This window comes from Cryptotermes secundus, unplaced genomic scaffold (genome assembly GCF_002891405.2).
Source record: "Cryptotermes secundus unplaced genomic scaffold, Csec_1.0 scaffold1182, whole genome shotgun sequence".
Classification (NCBI taxonomy): Eukaryota; Metazoa; Arthropoda; class Insecta; order Blattodea; family Kalotermitidae; genus Cryptotermes; species Cryptotermes secundus.
In genome coordinates, this window is record NW_019737098.1 from 347,433 (window position 1) to 370,871 (window position 23,439).

The 23,439-nt window shown below is 38.3% G+C and overlaps 2 protein-coding genes across 6 annotated transcripts in view; both read right to left on the bottom strand.

The window, feature by feature from the left end:
- LOC111870215 (LIM and SH3 domain protein Lasp) overlaps positions 1 to 3,245 on the bottom strand; it is a 73,182-nt gene extending 69,937 nt beyond the window's left edge. Inside the window, exon 1 of one of the 4 annotated variants that reach the window (XM_023862320.2) lies at positions 2,995 to 3,245. In XM_023862320.2, coding sequence (XP_023718088.1) covers positions 2,995 to 3,063 — 69 coding nt within the window. In that variant the 5' untranslated portion in view covers positions 3,064 to 3,245. The remainder of the gene's footprint in view (positions 1 to 2,994) is intronic. The other 3 variants (XM_023862319.2, XM_023862321.2, XM_023862322.2) reach the window with 3 other exon arrangements.
- A 3,583-nt stretch (positions 3,246 to 6,828) lies between these two features.
- On the bottom strand, positions 6,829 to 22,615 carry LOC111870210 (trichohyalin). Of its 2 annotated transcripts, none has more exons than XM_023862307.2 (4): positions 22,526 to 22,615; positions 16,039 to 19,955; positions 9,796 to 9,928; positions 6,829 to 7,055 (listed from the first exon to the last, which is right to left on the bottom strand). In XM_023862307.2, the coding sequence occupies exons 2-4, from the start codon at positions 19,908 to 19,910 to the stop codon at positions 6,945 to 6,947; spliced, it is 4,116 nt and encodes a 1,371-aa protein (XP_023718075.1). In that variant the 5' UTR covers positions 19,911 to 19,955; positions 22,526 to 22,615; the 3' UTR covers positions 6,829 to 6,944. The 2 variants fall into 2 exon arrangements, with proteins under 2 accessions (XP_023718075.1, XP_023718076.1); XM_023862308.2 differs by lacking the exon at positions 22,526 to 22,615 and adding an exon at positions 22,456 to 22,521.
- Positions 22,616 to 23,439: the final 824 nt, after the last annotated feature.

Here is a 23,439-nt window from a genome sequence, read left to right on the forward strand (position 1 = left end):
GGAGATAGGGGCTAGCTCTGTCTATTGGACCCAACTGAGTAGGTTTTACCTGAAGACGGGGACAGATTCCAGTTCTCGAAACGTTGTTTTTTTAATAGAAACTAGACTGTTTTTAGAATAGACAAGATGATGGATAATGTCCAGCAAAGTATTAATTGTAAGAAATTACATCTTTCCATGAAATTCAAGATGTCTTTTTAAATTGGGGAATAGTTCAACGTGGGGTCCCCAAGGGGTCACTGCCATTTATAACACATAAATTACCTTCCCATAATAATAAATGCCTTACTGGGGCCTCTAATATATGCTGATGACACTAGTGTTTAAATTACTTTCTCTTCAATGTCAAATTTTGTCTATTATCTTGTAAGTACCTGAATTAATGCTAATAAATTGTTCCTAAATCTTAATGAAACAAATGTAGTACAATTTGCAACGAATAATTCTTTACAAAATGCAGTACCAAGTATAGGTAAAGTTGTCCCTGTGCTTAATACTTAAGAACCATGCCATGAAGATACATGAAGGAATGGAATGGTAATAGCACCACCAACCTTGACCTCATACCTAGGAGGTGGTGAGTATTAAATATCAGGTGTAATGGAAAATATACAGAAGAAACAGCTTATACAGAACTTTCAGGTTTGCAAGTTGATGGCCACCTACAATGGAAGTTACATACTAATGAGATGATTCCTAAGCTAAGTGGGTAATATTATCCAGTTAGAAGAATGTTTCATATTAGCAATCTTGACATACTTAATTTATTTTGAGTTTATAATTAAGAATGGAGTAATTTTGGGGGTAATTCATTTAACCCTAAAATGATGTTTGTTTTTACCTTCATACTTCCCCCTCAAAAAAGGGCTGGCACCACACCTAGTGTTTTAGGTCAAAGCATAATTAAGAGGTTCACCTCATCCATCCAAACACATTTTGAAAAACCAGAGATATTTTCAAACAGATTTATTGAAGCAGTGCTAAAACAAAAAATCGTCTTCATAGCCCAAGTTAATCTTACTTGCTCCCACAGAAGCGAATTTTATGCCCGCATATATTTTTATTAATTTACCTTGCAGTAATATGAGCATTAAAAACACAAATGCATAATTTAAATTTATGCACTGTTATCATTCTGACAACAAATATTTAATGTTTAAAAACTCTTTATAGCCTACATTTAGACCTTTACTTTAAAGTTATTCAATAATCAGATACACTTTTAGCACTCGTATGTTTTGTATTTTTAAACATTTTATGACTCAGACACATACTACATACATCTGACAAATTCTGGATCTATGGAATGAATGTGTGCATATATATAATTAATATTTTAAAAATTATTTTGTTTGTCAAATATAAATACTATCTAGGAGTAAATGAAATTAGATGATTATGCATAATGAACTTGAAAGAATTTAACAGATAGAAGTCAAGGCCTGTTTGGAAGTACTATGCCAGCTTTAGCCTGGAAGGACTGAGGAAATTATGTATAAAAAAGCTCATAATACATCACACATGTTTGATGCCATGTTACCAATGCAAATAAAAAATAATCATTAAATAACAAAGAGATTCTAATAATTTTCTAAATCATTCAGCTCAGACAACACACCACACAAATCAACCAGTAAGCATGGTATCAGAATGATGATTCCAAACTGCCAAGATGAAGGCCCACATTCAATGCAATCCTAACTCACACCTGCCTTCCCTACCATCTTTTACTGTCATCCTCCAATCAAAATCTTCAACATCCATGCATCTGCATGCCAACTGGTGTATCCCATCATCACAATTCCAACACAAGGCACAGGTTCACGTCTTAATTATGGTATTACTTACTTACTTACTAACTAATGGAGCTGAGCCCTTCTGGATGAGCCAGCAATTCTGCAGCTACTCAAGAAAATCCCAACATTTTATGGAACCAAAAGGTTCATTACCATGTTCACCTGAGCCCTCCACTGGTCCCTATCCTGAGCCAGATCAATCCAATCCATACCATCCCATCCTATCTTACTAAGATCAATCTTAATATTGTCCACCCACCTACGCCTTGGTCTTCCCAGTGGTCTCTTTCCTTCTGGCTTTCCCACCAATATCCTATACGCATTCCTTGTCTCCCCCATTCGTGCTACATAATTAGGGTATCCTAGTACCAGATAATAAATTGTACAGCTTACATAATCTCTGATATTCAGATATTCAATGCAGAATTTGTTTTCATATATATGAAGTATATTTTCTTCCCTTCGGGCATTCCATTAACTATGCAATATGCTAAGCTCATACCGTTGCAGAGTTTTCAAATGCACTCAGCTGCACAATATCTGATTTCTGAAACTGGATTGGGACATGACAGGAAATGGTTATTTCCCTTGTAATATAAAGTTGATACCCAGCAAAGTAAACGATTCTAAATGTGAGGAAACGCAACTACCACAACATATACATCCCGACTTATCTAGTGAGTGTGAATACATGAACACAGAAAGCAGTAACTAGTGTAAGCAACTTTTAGGAATGAGCAATGAATGGGTAAAGGTAAAGCTACCCCTGTAACAGGCCCATAAGGTTGCGACAGGTCGAGGCTCATCGGTAATCGAACCCTCGACCTTCCAGCTTGTAGCATAATGCTTCAACAAACTACGCTACCGCGTAACCTCTAGCAATAAAAAGGCCTTATGTCAAAGGTAAAGAAGACAAGGCCATGTGCACCAACCACGGTAATTTTCACCATTTCACTACAGGCGGCTATATGATGAAATAATCATCAATAACAGTGTGTGATTCACAAGACATTTATTTTGAACCTGCTAAATAGTGCCTTACACTTCTGAACACGTTGTGAAATTTAAGAGTAACCGTTAAACCAAAATCTGCAGCAAAGTACAATCGTAAAGTAGGATTTACACAATAAGAACGAATCTGTAATGCTTAGCTTCTAATTCAAGTATTAAAAAAAAAGCTGGAAGCTTCATATCTCACCTTGTCGAGGCATTTTAGTTCCTCTATGGGATAAACTGTTTTTTCACACTTCGCACACTTTTTACTCATTTTTACACAATATAATGTACGTAAATGAAATACAGATCTTCGTATTACATCAAACACCTGAGCACTTATCTTGCAGAATCATGGAAATATCAATCGCCAACACGTCCACTCACACGTTACCAGTGCCACGGAATTCACTAACTGTTGCTTTGAAATCTGGTAAGCCAGTGAGGAGGGGCGATACTACGAAAGTCATATTCAACTTAAAATAATGCAGCAGGCGAAGATTCACTATGTACTGTAATGCACATATTTTATATCACAAAAAAGTAAATATAAAAAACTGTGGAATGAAAGTATCTATAAAATATTTTAATATTATAACTCAATTCATGAGAGCAAGAACTGGTTCTTCTAATTTTCAACTAAGGTCATACGTAGTCATACGGTTTCGGTGGCGAATGGCTATCTCTACGCCATCTCTTGGATTTATGAGAAGGCTGTAAGCTCGCGCGCAAGTGTGTTCAGTGAACTTTTACACAGAATACAACGCAATGGAAGTAATGCACACGCCCTGTACGAACTTGTGTGCTGCATTTGCTTGATTTACATTTGTGAGAAGGCGTCGAAGTCGGGCTGCTTTCCCTCGCGTCAGTATTGGTAGTGGGTCGGGGGCAAAAAAAAAGTGTTATATTTGATGTGTTTCACTAACTTAATGGAGCTGAGCCCTTCTTGAGAAGCAGCCAATTGGGAAGCTACTCAAGAACTTCCCAGCATTTTACGGAACCCGAAGGTTCTTACCGCTTTTACAAAAACCATCCACTGGTTTCTATCCTGAGCCAGATCGATCCAGTCCATACCACCCCAAACTACCTCTCTTAAGATCCATCTTAATATTGTCCACCCACCTACATCTTGGTCTTCCTATTGGTCTCTTTCCATATTTTGATAACAGTCACACTGACTTCAGACACAATTGTGTACTAGTGGGTAATTAAAATAGAGTGGCCACAACTAGTTTTCCTGTTCTGGTTCAATGTGGACCACACAGATAAGGACAACAGGCAGAAGTGAGAAACAAGCCTGAACACATTACAAACAAAATTTGTCAGATCACAGCAGATGTTGGAAATGCTATTATACACATATTCCTGGCACCTCTGTAAAAAGTTAATATTCATGGACTAAGACTTTCTTCAGAAATACAGTAAACTTAGAGCTTTACACCCTCAGTCTCCTGTGCGGGATGTCAGAGGGAAGCTTAGCACCAATTTCATCCAGTTTCTCTTCAGTGAATACCTGACACTACAATTCATTTTTTTTTGTGATAATCAAGTTTTCATGTCCCATTTTGCTGTACACCACTAACTGATCAAGGGGGACATAACAATTACATTTTTCTCCCATCAGTCTTGGTAGTCCATGGGATACCTTGAACTTGTATAGTATGTATAGCAAGAATATACAGAGTGCCACAGGAGGAAAGATCAACATTCTGAGAGGTCACAGAATCAGTCATTCTATGCAGAAAAGTGTATAGGTACACGTGTCCTGTTCCCAGATAAAACTACTTCACTGTACAGTTCCAAAATTGTTGATAAGGAAGAGATATTACATGCTGTCCCTAAAAAAAAAAACCCGTGCCTTTAGTCCGCAAGCTAACCATACTGACTGAGCCACTGCTGCTTGTTAGCAAAATCATTGCCAACTTATGCAGATAGAGGGTGTTGTGTGGTCAGCACAACACATTCCCACGGCCATTAATCTCAGTTTTCTAGACCTCATACTATTGAAACCATATGCGTTAGGATATATGTAGATATACTCATACACTTTCTTTGCTTAGAATGACCGACACTATTACATCCCAGAATACTGACCTTCCAGGGATACCTGTATAACAGTTAATGAAAAATATAATCAATAATACAAATTCCACTGTCATTGCAACTATAACAACCATAACAACATGGAGCACACCATGAAAATATTACAGGTGGAAAGAAAAGGACAAATTCTAAATACATCAGAAAACTATCATATATATTTGATAACATATCAGGGTTTTCAAATGAACAAAACAATGACGGACACTCATAATCCAATATATGACATCTTAATAAAGGCTAATCCATACATTCACAACCCATCCCATTCCAGAACTCTCTACCAGCCCTAGCCAATAATAGAAGAATCAGATGAAAAGATGGTTTGTCTACTAAAGCAACAGACACTAAGCTGAATACAGTATATGACACTTTTAAATTAATTTTCATAGTAGTTACATCAATATCTTGAAGTTAGAATAAATGTACATAAAAAGTAGTCATTTTAAGTATATGTACATAAATATGAATACACGTTTTACAATTTAATAATGAAAATGCGTAAATCACAACTCCTGAGGATGACACTACAAGGGTTGAAACATGTAGTGGAATATAAGTTAATAAATTATACCTTTGTTGATGGTAGAATTTGTTATTATAACGTGGATGGACACAGCATTGCTGGGTAACTGACCGGTAAACACATATCACAGCAACGAATGCGCAATAACAGCGCGTCCATTGCTAGGCAATGCATGCGTGGACACACCTGACAGCAATACATGATATCCGTTGCTGAGAAGTGATGTGTTTTCTGTGGGTGGTCCATGCTGAGCCTATATAGGGAGCAGCGAAGATTGTTCGAGAGATTTGACAGGAAGACATCGTTCAAAGCAGCTCAGCAGTTGAGTCGCTAGGAGTTCAAAGCAATTGAGAGACTAGTGACTCCTACATGGTTCAAGAGCAGATTATAAGAGAAGCGAAGATAATGAACTGACAGACAGAATCCAACAGCAGAGTCCTGGAGGCTACAAATGAAGATTAGAATTGAAGTGTGAAGACCTTGCTTTATGCGTTACTGTTTTTGTAATAATTTGGAGAGTTATAATTCTCTGTGGCTACAACTTAAACTAATCCAATAAAACAGGTCTGTCAAATCCACAACCCATTAATTATTTGTCACAGATACCTAGATATGTATTATTAGTTATACTCACGCAACAGGATACAAAAAAAAAAAATTAATCAGTGAAATCCCAATTTCTCGAAGCGGTGAAGTTCAACACTAAGCTTAAGAAGTCTTAAATGAAGGGAATTTTACACATAGATTATTAACTTAGGGTCACTGAAATGGAAAATTAAATGAGAAAAAAACCTTAAATCAAGAACATTAAATGGGGATTCCAGTGTATTTTTTGTTATACTCAGTATTCATACTGAACAGGTAATATTTATATTAATTTATGGGCAATTATGATGCTCTTGATCAATAGATTATAAATATGGAAATAAAAATGTCAATGAGACCAGATTCACCATGCTTCATATAATTTTGGTTGCTTGACCAAAAATGTCTGTCATATCAGTGACGGTTCCAAACACAAACTGCAATACATCTGACAGGACACAAGAGATGGTCTGCACTCTGCAGTTCCACAAGGTCATGATAGAAATGCCATAGTGACTGAATAAATGTGATATTGATTTCTGAATAAGGATATATAGAAAGGTTACACCTTAGCTCAAGTGGTTAGTTGCTGGCTTCCCACTTCAACGGCCAGGGTTCAAACCCAGGCATGGTCAAGTGGGATTTGTGGTGGACAAAGTGGCGCTGGGGTAGGTTTTCTCTGCCAATCTTCAATCCACCAAATTCTCCATCAACATAACCACCCAGGGCAGGTACAATAGGCCAATCAGTGGCTGCTGTGCCGAGGGGACCCAACTGGACTCCACCCCCACTATGTGAAGGATATCTAGAAGCCTGTCACAACGTGCAACTGCTCAAGAAGAAATTTTATTATTATACAAAAGAAATCTTTTTCTGCATACATTCTTCATTCATAATGTGACATACAAGTATCTCCATATGCAACAAATGTCAATAAAAAATATTTACTGGTGGAATGACTCCGAACGTCTTTGTTGTACTCTTGCCCAACGTTCCAATCCTCTTGTCACAAACCATCCTGAGGATGGAATTCTGTGTGCACAACTCATGATTTTCTGAAACCCAAGATGTACAAGAGTTGATAGATTTTGTTAAGTCACCACAGCTCTTACAGAAAATCAGATTTATTCTAGCTTAGAAACTTCACAATGTGTACAAAACATTTTGTGCTGTTCTCTCATTTGGATAATCAAGATGGTTAATTCACCCCCTTTACTATGCTCTCAAATTTGCATACATCCAAGGAACATTAAGCAACTGTATGACTAGAGTTTGATGCTAAGCAAGAGTGCTAGAATTTTTCCCAACACCACTGTGTTGCAATGGCTACAAGGTGTGTCCCAAAAGTCATGAAATATATTTCTTTCCCGCGCTCCTACTGGTCGGAGCACGCTGGAACCGGTTGGGTTGGGGGGGGGGGCTTTAGCTTCACAGCGTGCCCAAGGTCAGTCTGCTCGAGCATCGGAGGTGTCAGTATCGCTGATTTAGTGCACCTGTGTTTTGTGACCACATCACGGCGTGCGATGGCGGATACTTTTGAACAACGTTGGGCGATCAAGTTTTGCACAAAGCTCAACAAAAGAGCTGCCGAAACTCACGAACTGCTTAAGCAAGCCTAGGGGAGTCTGCTCTATCATATGTGCAAGTTACAAGGTGGGTGAAGAAGTCTAAGGAGGGCCAGGAAGGAGTGGAAGTTGACCCCCACTCTGGACGGCCAGGAGCCCAAGGACGGACCGTCAACGCTCCCTACTATGTGGATGTTCTAGAAAGATTAAGGAAAAGGGTCATACGCGTGCAAAAAGACATCGCTAACTGGTGGCTGCATCATGACAATGCGCCCAGCCACACGTCTCTGCTCGTCCATAGGTTCCTGGCGAAGCACCACGTGGCAACGCTGCCGCAGCCACCCTACAGCCCCGACCTAGCTCCAGCCGACTTCTTTTTGTTCCCGAGGATCAAGACTGCACTCAAAGGACGCCGTTTTGAAAGCATTCAGGCCATCCAAGCGGCCATGACAACAGCTTTAAATGAGGTTCCCGTCGAGGCCTTTGAGGGGGCNAACTGACTGAGCAACTGCATGTGCGACCAAGCAGAGAGAAAAGGTGACCATGTGTTGGCCATGTGATTCTTTGTTCTACAGTGCGTACAATCAAGTGCGCGCCGCGGCTGCAATTTGCCGTGAGTCATACCACCGCAGAACGGATGCAGTCGCGGGGAGTGTTGCAACTCCTCCCCGCGACTGCATCCGTTCTGCGGTGGTATGACTCACGGCAAATTGCAGCCGCGGCGCGCACTTGATTGTACGCACTGTAGAACAAAGAATCACATGGCCAACACATGGTCACCTTTTCTCTCTGCTTGGTCGCACATGCAGTTGCTCAGTCAGTTCTCCCCTGACTGGTTCAGTGAGCATCTCGCAAATGCAGTCTTTTTTTAAGTGTTTTCTTTATTTCTTTGGGTCACTGTTATACTCGTAATAAATGTGTGGATAAAAAATATGGACATTTTTTGGATTCTTCTACAGATCTTGAGTATCTATCTAGTTCTGCAGAGACATTTCCATCCCTGTTCTTATGTATCTCAAAAGTATCACATGAGTAAACCCAATACAGGAATAAATTTAAAACTGGTTAGCTTTTGCTCTGAAATCCTGGCAAACAGCAAATCACTGCCTTCTTTCCTGGTGTACTGTGATGCATTTTCAGTATTTCAGAAGCAGTGAGACAGTACCAATACACAAATTATACACAGTATTAAGTATTGAAACTTCTGTATATTGCTTTGAAGACTTTCAGCTATGTGTATCGGTTGTCACATTCTCTTTTGGGAATACTGACAGAATTTGTACAGCTCCTTCAAAACTGAAGCAAGTTCATCAATAAAGTTTCAGTTTCTCAGTTACTTAGCATGTTTACATTTAACCAATGTGCAACAAAATGAATGCATATATGGCATACATTTTATTTATTTCCTCTATCAGGCCACTTTCTGATTAATTATACTGCCATCACCACTGGTACAGATACAAAATTGCTCACAGTAAAATAGCCAGCCCGAAACTGCACATTTCCAATTATTTTTCAGTGGCATCCATGTAGCCATCTGCAGTTGAATTTTCATGAGTTTACACTGACAAAAACACTTGTCATATTTCACTGTTCTTCATGCATCTTACATATAAAATCAAATTTTCAATGTCTTCTTTGTCAGTGAACACCAAACTCACATATTTGTATCCTGTAGTTCACAAATCTGTTGATTTCTTAGTACTTCTGCAAGGTGAGATAAAGTCCTTGCACTTTTATTTTTACTCTATTAAATATAGCACTTGACATCTGTCATAAACTTTCAACATTTTTACCTATTAACAGTGCCTAGGCATTATGAAGAAGTTAGCAACATTCAATCTGTTCTGAATTTCAAATGGTCAGGATGCAACATGAATCACCTCTGTATTTAGTTCCAGTAATTCAGTTTATGTACGTTGTTACCTATGCAGCATGTGTTAAGAAGGAAGCAATGGTCATGACAAAATACATCAGTGTGGCCATCATTTATCATTAAGGATCTTCATTAAAATTGGTCCTCCAACAGAAGTAACAAATATTTAAGATTCAAATACCCTGGATTAAAATAAAAAAGCACTCATTTCAGTTTAATCATGAATTTAAACCATACATTATCCCTGCATTGGCTTTATTGTTGTGTAGTCAGTAGAGGATGATAGAAGGGAAGGAACAGAATGAATTAGCACATAATTTGACCACACAGAAATTTATTGTAACTGTCATTTACCTTCAGACACTGAGGATTTGGGAAATTTACGCTTACATACTTCTTGTGGCAATTGGGGCCATAGTGATTGGAATAAATACGCACAGCTTTAACAGGTACACCTAGTACCTTTGCAATCCGTCCTCTCTTCCACCTAAAATGAGAACAAAAGGACAAAATATATTAGATTAGAGTTATTATACTTCTACATATATAAAATTCTTTGTTATTCTCTTTAGATCTAAATTATATCACAGAGTTACCTTCAACGATCTGCCCTATTAATAGATTTATATTTCACAACAAAATTAATTTAAATATTTTCATTTTGCTGGCAACAATGACACATAAACTGTAATATTCTTTGTGAATTTGTCCTACTATCAGTGAATTTTTCCCTATCCTATCTTCACTTATTCTCACTTTGATTTACAGATGCCTTCTTTCATTAGCTTCTCTCATGAATTAAATACATGTGTATCTCAACACACAACAATGGGAAAGAAAGTTATTTCCTTTAAACATGAAGATGTGTTCTGATGTAAAATCATGAAAAGTAAATATTGCCATGTGACAGAGTGACTACAGACAGGGTTTGGATTGGTAAACAGATTTACTGAACTCTTAAACAACTCATGACTACACTTTACAAATCATTATCACACACAAGCCAATGTTCTCAGCCACAGACTTCATTATGCTGCTTGGTAGCGACTTCCAATGGCTGATGTTTCCTTTCCTCTGGGTTCCCGAACTGTCCCTCGCCTCAGCTACAAGCTTTCCACTTCTTGCCTGTCTGCCTACAGAATCTCTCAAATGATTGCTAAGGACATCAAGTAAAAGTCAATGTCATGTTACAATGATGGTCAGTCAGCCAGTTTGTCTTGGTGTGAAGTCCACATATGGCACCAAAGATCAGATTTTTATTACTGTCAGAGAGTAGCTGGTTTGTTGCTGTGGGGCACCCTCTCTAATGAGAGGATGTGTCTGTCATTTACAACTGATCCTGGCCCTTGCCAGCACATTCTAGGGTCTGTGTCCTGTGGGACTCAAGACCACATTTTATTCCCAGACAGAGACTCCCCATACCTGGAGGACTAGGTCTCCATATTTATATCCATGAGCAGACCTCTTTTTTTTTTTTGCAACTAAACCCTTGTGGTCATAGTCTTTATGTAACATCCTCTCCTATGAAAGGATGGGTTTCTATTATGAATATTCCTAGCCTATTGTCAAGTGTACATACTGCACATATATCATATTATTGAAAATTCTTCCTTTTGAGCTATATACAAGGTCCGTATAAAAAGTATCGGGAAAAGTTCCGGGAAAATAGATTTATTTCAGATATTGCTACAATGCCTCAAAATTCTTCAAAATACATCCCTTGTGCATCGATACACTTTTGCCAACAGCGTTGCCACGACACAAAGGCTCCCTAGTAGGCGGATTCCGGAAGGTCCTTAAGGGTCCGCATGCAAGCCTCTTTGATGGCACTCAGGGTCCCATGATGGTGCCCTTTGAGGGAGGATTTCACTTTCGGGAACAGGAAAAAGTCTGCTGGTACCAAGTCGGGACTGTAGGGGGGTTGGGGTCTTCCTCAACGCGTTGCAGAAGGTCTTCGCAAGCAGCCACTCGTCTCTGCTTTTGGTCGTCCGTCAAGACCTTCAGGACGAGTTTCGCGCAGACCTTTCGCATCGCCAAATCTTCAGTGATAATGGTGTGCACCGTCATCTTATCAATGCCAACACGATCTGCAATCATGCGCACACTTAACCGACAGTCTGAATTGAGTACGTCACGCACACGTTGCACGTTGTTGTTGGTTCTTGACGTCGACGGCCGTCCACCGCGGGGCTCATCCTCCACACTCAGTCGGCCACTTTTGAAGAGCTTGTGCCACTTAAAAACTGCAGTTTGTGACATGCTTTCATCCTTGAACACTTGGCGAATCATGCCCAATGTCTCCGTACCCGATTTCCCCAGTCCAACACTAAACTTGATGGCGTACCTCTGTTCAATCGTTCACTGCATTCTGCGCTTGCACCAACTCACTTGACAGGGATCCACTGAAAACACGGCCTGGCCTCTATGAACGCGCTCAGGCGAATGGCACTTGGAATGTGTTAAAGGTTAGACCCCCACTACCATGCCTGCGCGTTGCGAGCGTGCTGCGGTGTACAGTCACGTAAGGGAAAGATTTTTCCCGATACTTTTTATACGGACCTTGTACAAGTCCTCTGTCAGTCTTGGCTTTGCAAAGCAGATCATGTCTATCTTACGTATCTTTTGTACAAAAGAAACTTAGTCACTTGAAAAGTCATAAGCTTGATCACTGCCAAGTTTAAGCAGCTTATATTTTCTATGACTGGCTTCGCTTTGTCCTATACTGTGAACATGTTTGTTCTCATGATTTTGCATGACTTCTGCTTACTGCCTACACAATTTGTACAAATGCGTCACAGACTGGTGTGCACCTTGAAAATTTTCCAATGGTGTGAAGAACCTTCTGTTGCAAGCACTACAATTTAAGAGGTAGGTGCATGCTGCTAATTCTCAGGAGGAGCAAACATAAGTTATTATTGATCTGATCAGTTGGTGCTTAAACGGTCACTTTTGATTAGGGAGTAGATTCTAATAAAAGTTCTGAAGGGCTTTGCTTCAATCATTTTTATGTGCAGTCTCCATATAATGGAGACTGACGAAGGGGATATTCCATCCATTCATTGTAAGATGAGCCTCAGGGGGCATAAGTCTATGAGAAAAGTAGATGGCCTGAGTCTTATTTTCATTGGTTTTCATGTTTCAGTGCTCACAACACGTCTCAACAGCAATGAGACCGTGGTGCAGCTTTGTGAGACCACAATCCTCTTTGCAGTCTATTGCATATATACAGGTGCCATCAGCAAAGAGACCTAGACAGACACCAGGTGTTTAGTATGTATCTTTATATATATATATATACTTTACAAAGTCGGGGGCAGGACGGGACCTTGTGGCACCCCTGCTTGTATATCCCTTGACGTAGACATTTCACCTTCAATCAAGACTCCAAACATTCTCCGAGAAAGAAAAAAGCTTATACGCTTGATTAGACTGGTCAAAATATTTTATTCAGATAATATATATATAGCTGGGGGCACAGGGTAATATAGTTGGTTGAGACACTATGCTACAAGCTGGAAGGTCGCGGGTTCGAGTCCCGATGAGATGGATTTTTTTTTTATTTACCTAATCCATCCAGCTGCACTATGGCCCTGGGGTTGACTCAGCCTGTAACATAATTGAGTATCATGACTCTTCCTGAGGGGTGAAGGGTGGCCAGCGTGTAAGTGTGACAACCTTACCGCCATCTGTGAGCCAGCTGTCTAAAGAAAATGTGGTAGCCTCAACATCTCACAACCCTATGGGCCTTTACGGCCTGTTACAAGGATAGCTAATTTGTACAGCATGCCAAGGTGCTATGTTGTATCAAAGATTTCATTTTTTCAATATTCAAGAATACCGCTGCCATAGACCTCTTATTGTCAGAATTCAATGTGATGTGTCTGTAAGTCTTGTACATTGAACTGTTGTCCTGTGACAGGCATAGCAACCAAACTGGCTTGCATTAAGCGGGCCTCTTTCTTCAATGTGCCTTTGGACTATTTTCAGGATAACTTTCTTGAATAGCTTGCCTGCTGTAGACAAGAGGCTACTTGGAAGTAACTTTTGCTTCCTTTCAAGGCTTTGGAAAGTGGGACAGCTGAAGGCAGTGACTAAATAAATGTCAGATGTACCACTGGTCTTCTCGGAAGATGCCCAAGGCATTCATTTAGAACACCATCAAGTCCATAAGCCTTTCTCAATTTAAATGAATTTCCTAATTTATGTATGTCACAAGGTTTTACATTTCCCAACGTGGTGTGGCCTACAGATGCGACGAGAGCTTGGACTCTAGTCGCCACCCGTCACTGATGGTTTTTGTCATGGTCCATGAACAGTGGTTGCTGCCTTTGGTCCATCCCTTTTCATAAGTGACTTTGCAACAGGCCACAGAGCTTGAAGCTCCCACCATTCAAATGCCTTCCTACAGGTCATTTGTCTGATGGTTTTGATAACCCAATTAACTGCCATTTTACATAAATGGATCGTGGGTTACTTGCTACAGTTTCCTTAAGCTCTGCTTATGTTTTAGGAGACTCTTCAGATCAGACAGATCCTTATTAATGTCTGAGAGTGTAATTTTGCTTGTAGATGGCCTGTACACTGAAGCTATAGAAGCAGTAAAGTTGTGGGCTGCTTAATCAGCTTCTTCCCCTAAGTTAATTTTGATTCTAGGTGAAATTAATTCAGAGGTCAGGCTTTGAAACCGCTCTCAATCTGTGAATCTGTCAACTGGGCCTAAAAGATTCCTAGTTCTAACATGATCCAGCATGTGGAAATCGACTGGTAGGTGACCTGAGTCTGGAATGTCAGAGACAATGACTTCTGACAACCGAACATTCTTGCGCAAAACAATATCAAGCATGTCACTATTTCCTGCAGGAGAGTAATGAGTGGAACATTGTGATGCCAAAATTTCAAACTTATTTATATGCAGAAAATTCAGTAGTTTTGCACCTGAAGAGTTGGAAACTATGCTATGCCACAATGAATGTTTAGCATTCCAATGTCCTGTCAGTAGCGAATTATGTCTAAAGCCTAAGAGCTGAATGATGTGCGGATAATTCCAGGTGTGGCCTGGTGTCTTATATGAGGGAAAGTCAATAATTATCCGCAATGCAGTTGTATTTGTGTATCTGTTGGTAGCACTATTGTTTTGTGTAGCATCATAATGCTTGGTTTTGGTATATTATTTCTGCACAGGTGACTCACATGGCCCAGTACTGGAACATTAGCAGGAGAGGGGGAAACCAGTAAACAGAGCTCATTACAGTGAGATGCTTACTGACTGCAATTCAACTTGCAATTCAACTTCCAATTAAAAACAAATGCTGAGGACTACTGTTGAAAGATGCTGGGTTGTTGCATGATGTTGTCCATCCACATACTGTTGCCCACACTGCTGAAACCCTCCAGAAACTCAAGTCTGATGTAATGCCTCATCTTCTGTATAGTCCCAATCTCACATCTTCTGACTATTACTTGTTTGGTCCACACAAAGAGGCATTAACGGGCAGCTGATTCACCTCGGACAAAGAAATGATGGAAGCTGTGCAGGTGTGGCAGAAGGGATGGAGGAAGTAAGGACAATCATAACCAAGGAGGAAGACTGTTGCAGCTGGAGATGATTTTGATGAGGAAGTTATAAGAACGCTAACAATTTCTACGCTACAAAGAAACAGGCTGACTATGACATTACTACTCCCTGTCATCCATGAAAATACCATTTTCAAGGCAGCAGATATTAAACACATTTTTGTACATAAGAGTGAAAATATTGTTCTCTTGCAAGATCTCAGCATGTATATCAATTTTTTATTTTGCAGATGGAAAGAACCTTCTGACAAACAACGAGTAACAATTAGCATCTAGACACAGACTCTGCAGCAATCATTAATACTGTAATGCCATGAGCACCCAATTGGGAATTTTTAATTTTGAAGAAAGAATAATAAGGACACTAAGACCAATGGCACTGAATATCACGGAACATAATAGGTTAGATAAAAAAATTATGCAGTATACATGACACAGCAGAAGGTGGAAGGATTTGTTCTTAAATGGAACAGGCCTGAGACTTGTCTTGCAGCTTATAATGGAGTAAAATTCACACAGGTTAAAATAATTACTGCCACCTCATATAGGGAGGTCCTGAGTTTCAATCATGAACTGAAAACCAGCTATCTTGAGTGAGATTTTCTGTGGTTTTCTTCAGTCCCACCAAATGCTGGGACAGTACATTAAAACAGGAGATAATTGTGCCCTTCCACATCTTTCCCAGGTTATCACTCAACATGCTTAAAAAAGTGACATTAAGCAAGTTACGTGACTAAGAAACAAAAAAGTGTTCAAGATTTTTGTTTGAAAGCCTCAAATACAGAGGTAACATGGAAGCTAAAAGCACAGACAGGTACATATCAGACTGACTTTTGCAATGAAAGTGGTGGAGAACTGAACAGAGAGCAAATAATTTTTCAAAACCTCAAAAATATTGACCACACTATGGAGCTGAACATGAGAAAACATCCTACTATTAAAATATTACACTCCCTGCAGTTATATTTGTATAAAAATGACAGGCATGCAAACTGCATAATTAGTTCTGAAATTTTTGCTTACCATGTTGGAACATATGTGAAATTGACTCGGCCAGTTCTAAATGGTTCAATATCATTGAACTGAGATGTCTGCTGCTCATTTATATTTACAGATGACCAATACGAGCTGCCTGCTTCATCTTCATTCCATGTAGTATTTTGTATATTTGCTGCTTTTGGAATTATGTCTAAAATGAACCTATTCTGTGGTTCATTCAAAGTAGCTTGTTCACACTTTAGCACAGCATCTAAATTTAATCCATTCACTTCTTGTACACTTGCAGTCCTATGCACATTTGTCACTGTGCTGTAAGTACTACCTAAAACACCAACTGTAGTAAGTTCATTAGTATTACCCGTGCAAGCAGTTGTCTGCTTTCCTACAAAATCTAAGTTTACATCTGATGTATCTTCTGCATAGTTTCTGCTGTCATTTTGATAATAACACGTATTTGTCAAATGATAAATTTCTTCCTTCACAGTTATCTTATCATCATAAATATTATGAAAAGGAGTGTCAATATCTGTTTCTTTATTTCCATTTACTACACATTCATCACTGAAGCCTTCCACATATTCCCCTATACCATACTCATTGTCAGTTTTATGTATCTCCATACCTTCTTTCACAACTGAATATTCATTTTGAACAATACCATTTCCTGCAGATCCCTCCATTTCCTTATCACTTAAATTGTCCATGGATATATCATTGCTTTCCATGTTTCTTACAGCATCATCTGTTCTATTCATGCAATCTGTGTCCAGTTCAGTTTGTGACTCTTTTTTCACAGCTAATACCTGCTGATCCATAATGTGAGGTTCACTGTTGTCAATATCCTCTTTTTCTTGTTTAATTCTTACACCTGGTTCAATTTTAATAACAACGTTACCGATGTTCTCAGTTACACCTGCATTGCTCTCACTGGGTGTAACATCAGGATGCGATTTACATCTGCAAGTCTGACAAACATGTGTGGCATTACTGAAATCAGGTTCAGTGGCTAATAACCTAAAAATTGGCGACAAACCAAAATTGGATGTTTTTCTGCTTTCTTTAATATTTTTGTCATGCGATGCATTTATTTGCATGCAGTTACTTTCGTTTTTTTTAAAGTTGCCTACGCTTTGCATTGATTCTGGAGACTGATTAGATTTTTGGTCACCTTCTATTATTGCACAGCCTTTAGTTTCAGTCCACGTTTTTTCCTTTGAGATTACTGATACAGCTTTGTTTCTCTTAGATTTTATTGATTCCATTCCCTCTGCATGACGCTGACTTGTATTGCTGGAATTATATCTTCCTTTCACAGAATATTTTATATTACTTGATGCACCATCCAATAATGAAGGGTCTTCCACATACTCATCTGTCTTCTGGCTAGCATCAGTACTGACATTTTCTTCATGCCTCTTCTTTTCACTTTCTTCAATTATGTCAGCTGATAAGTTACAGAATTTTTCTTTTTCATCTTCTTTGTGTTTATTCTTTTGTTTCTCTTGGACTGATGGAGCTTCCATTGCATTTGCATCATTCCTGTCTGTCTTTAGGTTATCCTCAGTACCAGCATTTTCTTCATGCCTCTTCTTCTTTCCTTTCTTTTTACTTCCTTCCTCTATGTTAACTGATAAATTACAATCATTTTCTTCCTCAATTTCTCTGTGTTTCTTCTTTTGTTTTGCTTGGGTGGAACAGGCTACCATTGCATTTACATAATTTCTATCTGTCTTTAGGTTATCCTCAGTACCCACACTTTCTTCATGCCCCTTCTTTTTCCTATTCTTTTTAATTTCTTCCTCCATGTCAACCGATAAACTGTAATATTTTTCTTTTTCAATTTTTTTGCTTTTTTTCTTTTGTTTCCCTTGGACTGGTGGAGCTTCCATTGTATTTACATCATTCCTGTCTGTCTTTAGGTTATCCTCAGTACCAGCACTTTCTTCATGTCTCTTCTTTTTCCTACTCTTTTTATTTTCTTCCTCCACGTCAACTGATAAATTATAATATTTTTCTTTTTCAACTTCTTTGTGTTTTTTCTTTAGTTTCTTTTGGACTGACGAAGCTTCCTTTGCATTTACATCATTTCTGTCTGTCTTCAGGTTATCCTCAGTACCAGCATTTTCTTCGTGCCTCTTCTTCTTTCTCTTCTTTTTACTTCCTTCCTCTTTGTCAACTGATAAATTATTAGAAATTTCTTTCTCAACTTTTTTGTGTTTCTTCTTTTGCTTTACTTGGGTGGAACAGGCTTCCACTGCATTTACATTATTCCTGTCTGTCTTCAGGTCATCACTGGTACTAGCATTTTCTTTGGGTGTATTATTCTTTGTGTTCTTTTTACCTTTTCCTTCTATGTAAACTGGCAAATGACAATATTTGTCTTTTTCTGCTTCTTTGTGTTTCTTCTTTTGTCTTTCTTGGACAGAGGAAGCTTCCATTGCATTTATACCACTTCTATCAGAATACATTCTCTTCTTACCCCTCTCTTCTAAATCTGCTATATTTTCATAAACCTCATAATTTTCTTTTTCCTTCTTTCTCTTCTTCCACTTTCCTGGCCTTGAATCACCGTCGTCATAATAACCATATTCACTGTGTTCCTTAGCTCCTTCTGAAATAATTTCAGTTTCACTGTATGCATCATCTTTTTCAGTTTTCCTTTTTCTCTTGTATTCTTTGGTGTTGGGAGAATTTTCTGTGCCATTATTTTGTTCTCTTCTACTTGAAGCAAATTCAGTTTTGCAGGAACTATGCCAATGACTCAATTTTTTTGCTTCTTCCCATTTTTCGTTGAACGTATGGTCATGTTTGTGCTTTTTTCTTTTGATTTTTTCACACAAACCACAACATCCTTCAAATGCCTCCTTTTCTCTGTCATTCATCTCACTCTCTCTTCTTGAAGTAGACATATTTTCATCAGATTTATATTTCTGTGTATATAGCTTATATTTTTTCAGTTTCTTTTTTTCTGAGATACATTCCTCTGAAACTGAATGTGTACAGTACCTCTTTTCTTTTTTCTTCTCTTTCAGATCTTCTCTAGGTATATCTGCATCACTTAATTGGTCACCCTCTTCTAATATACTGTTCAATGGTTGTTTTAATTTTTTTATCTTATCTTGTTTACATGTAGCAGCATTTTTCACTTTCTCTGAAGCGGAATCATTTTCATTAACTGAATAAAAATCTTCAGGTGTTCTATATTTCTTTAATTTCTGACTTCTAATTTGTTTTGAGGCACATTTACAAAAATGGCGACAACTAACTCCTTGAGATCTGTAATGTTCCATCACTTTGTCCCTCTTCTTTGATCTTTCTTTGAAGTCTGACAATAGGTTTTCTGTACAGGTGTTTTCCAAAATTTTCCCTTCATTATACTCCCTTTTCTTCCTATTCCTTGTACATTTTTCATGCCTACAAAGATCACCTTCTTGGTCTTCACTGAATGATTCATCCAACTTATGTTTAGATTTTAATTCATAATGCTTATCACAATTCTCATCTGCTTCATTATTAGTTATACGTTCCTTATCTGAAGCTTTGCTTTTCTGCTTCTCTCTTGTGATACTGCCATCGAATGCCATATGCTGTATCTTTCTTTTCATTTTTGAAGTCACAATTTCTGAAACGTATGTTGCTACTTCATTTGATTTCAACTGAGAGATTTCTTCCCTTACACATTTATCTTTTTTTGAAGATGTCATATCAGAGTCAACACTTGCGTTCTCCTCATCATTGGTCTTCTTTACTTTTCGCCTTAGAAAATTTCTGTCTGATTTTAGTTTTGAAAGTGTCTCATCTGCCCAGCCTAATAGTCTGCTTCTGTTTATGTTCCTTTCATAATTTGACTGTATAAACTTTGCCCGTTTAGGGATCCTCAATTCTAAACACGACATTTGATTTCAGACGTTAATGCTTATAAACATAACACCAGCACACGCCTGAAAACAAAATTATCAGAATTAAATTTAATTTCACTCAGCTTAAATAAACTAAATTACAAATTCTTCAGGTGTGTTATGCTCTCTCCACAAAACCGAACGTATCTTATTCAATGGGATCAAATGGGGCAGATAAATTCTATTCTCTCCCATACTAAAACTACTGTTCCCATCTACCTGTGCTTCCCACAACCACAGTCAACGGCATAAAAACTGATATACACAAAAGATTAATTTTATTCAGTGGGTTCAAGGACAAGGAAATGGAACAATTAGATGGACAGGGTGAGAAATGAAACACACAGTTCTGACAGCAAAACCTGATGCAAAGAGACCACTAAGATGACTTAGACATAGATGGAAGAACAACAGTAAGATGAGCCTTAGGAAACATTGTATGGGAGAATGTGAACTGGGTTCATATGGCTTAAGCTAGGGGCCAGGTATAGGCTTTCTGAAGTAGCTACTAGCTTCTGAAGGACTCGGCTCAACAGAACTTGTTAGTTCTTCATGGTCAGAAAGTTGTCATGTTTCTACAACAGGTTATGTGCTAGTCAAAAAGAAAAAGAGTCTGACTACAGAGAAATTAGATAACAGGCGCTTCATCAAAGAAAACCATAAAAAACTACTGCTCCACTTATCTCACTGTAGCATCAGGGGGTCTGCTCCAGAGTTAATGCTGAATGACTGGTGTCTTAATATCATACTCTGTTGGTTTAAGAAGTCTAAACAAGGTAGTGTGAACCTTCTCTTTATTCCTTGCCTTGTTTTAATTATTTTTATAAACAAGCTGCATACTTCACATGTATCATCCAGAACACAATGAGATGGCTACTGTTATAACCTATTTTATGGTACTGGTATATAAGGGTTATTCAGTGCCTGTATTTCCAAGTGTTGTCTGGCTGTCTGCATTTATTGTTTAACTTGCTGTAGAGTAGGAAGTCATACAAGAGCCTCCTGAAAACTCTTGGGCTGGTAGAGTGAGAGGTACACAGGCTACTTGCATCAGCTTGCACTATGCACATTGGGACTCAAGGTGTGGTCAAGAAACCAAGAGCCTATACACATTACAATTTGCCTTTGAACAGTACAACCCAAATAAGCTGCTCAACAGCTACAGTGAGGGAAGATTATGCACAATGCGCTGGCCCATTAATAAATCCCAAGCCTCATGTTGCTACTGCTACTGTATTTGACCTATGTGATAAGCAGTAAGACTCAGATATGTTATTTCCCATGTCAACATTTTGCAGCTAAGTTACATAATGGAGCAACAAGTGTTCGTGTATTATATCTATGTGAAAAGTGGTTGTGTGGATGTGATGATACTGACATAAATTTCAATATGTTACAGTTAAAAACAGAAAAAAACTATGCATGCAACAACAAATAAATAATGACAGACAGGGTTGTTATAGCACAAATAAGAACCAAATCACAATGCTGAGTGCTTGATGAAGAGTAATGGATGAAACTGGTGATAGGCCTAAACATTCTTCTTCAAAAGCCCTGAAATGCCTTGCACAGGAGCCCAGGATTCCAGAAACATCAGCACTAAGTGACACAAAACTCTTGAAATTGAAAGTGAAGTGTGCAGGTTCTAGAAATGTGTGTGAAACGGGGAGCATTTCCAGAATCTGATATGATGTGGAGGTTTAATTTGAAATGTGTATTGGCTATTGGCCTGCCAACTATGCCACAAGTCTGAACATGTACAGTGCGAGTTGACACAAGTAGCCTGTGTCCCTCTTGCATGACCAGGCAAAAGATTTTCAGATTTTCAGGGGGCTCTTAGACGACCTTCCTGTACACTGCTTCCAGAAGTCAGTAACTGCGGCTAAATGACTGTAAGTGGCCCCATTTATGTTGCTTCTGTCACTTTATACAGTAAAACAAGTGCATAACAAGTTCGGCATGGTGTACTCTTGCAAGGCAAACACTTGGGAAATATGGGTGACCGCAATATAATATTAAGGCCCAAAGTCCGTCTTGTAATACAATAATATTACTGCACTAATAAAAAATTTATACAAATAAATGCCACCTGAACACATCACATTCAAGCGACGTACTTCTGTAAGATTCAATTAAAGGATCCTTTGAAATAAGATTACATAAACTAATAAATCACGGGAAATCCTTTAAACTAGCAATTCTGGCATATGCTACTTATGCCACGCAACCTCTACCTGAAATATACCAGTTGATTACTACATTTCTTTAAGCTCTGAAAATTGAGGTATAGGTATAAGAGCGTACTCAGAAGCATCTTACACAAAGATATTTAATAAATTCTCATTATAGTCGTATTTTACATATAACTAATTTCATGCTTTCAACCAAAATCTGTCAACAAAACTAACTTTGTCTTATAACTAGGATTGCCGGATTTTGTAAAATAAAAAAAAGGAGTGATGTCTCGTTGCTTGTTTATAACGACATTTTTCACAACTAATAGCCTATAACATATATATAATCAACATACTACATAACTTACAAAATGCTACTAAACATCGGTATTACATAGGCCTACTACACATTTATAGAACAAAACAAATATTACGTACCCCTATTACATATTTATAGAACGCACAAAATATTCTGCTCTCGTTTAGACCTCAAGTGTTGCCAACATTCACGAAATGCAACATAACGAAAGAAACTATAACAATGTCATTTTCCAAGGATTACTGAAATTTTATGATAATATTTAACCCATGAAATATAATTCGCAATGGACTTAAATAAAAAAACGGAGAAATATCCACTCCGGGTAAACAATAAACGGAGGAACAAAATTTGGGTGAAAAAACGGAAGAATCCGGGGAAAACGGGTTATCTGGGAACCCTACTTATAACCAACATCGGCACAGGTACCCTCTATTTTCTTGCGTTATGCATCATTCACATAGCTAACACACGACCAGACATGACCCACATGACCACGGATCATATGCCGATGTGAAGACACAAATCGGCACCAACGAATAATGCCATTGTTGCAAACTATCGAAAAAGAAAACGAACAAACACATACGAAACAGTCAAACTAATTATTCCTTATTCTCTTTGCGATCTTAGAGATCCTACTCGCTATTTACGTATCAGAGCTCTAATTCGGAGCAGTGATAACGAAGTACGTTCGCTGTCCCGTGATTCGTAAAAGAGTTAAGAATTGTAGTTTGTTTAGTGTCCGTGGTATGAGGTGGTAAATGTAGTATGGTGTAGTGCTTGTAATACTACCACAAAACAGTCCCGAAAATCCCAAAGAAACACTGTTCTGGTGATTTATACTTGTTCCCGAGTATGATGTACTTCACTCATTAAATAGTAGAAATTAAGAAAGTGTTTTTCGTTTGATTCAATCTGAAGTAAGTTTAAAAATAATGTAATATTACATGACGCGTTTGTGGAGGTACAACAAGAAATAACTATAAATAATACCCAGTATGATGACAGTCTTCCTCTCCTCACATTTTAT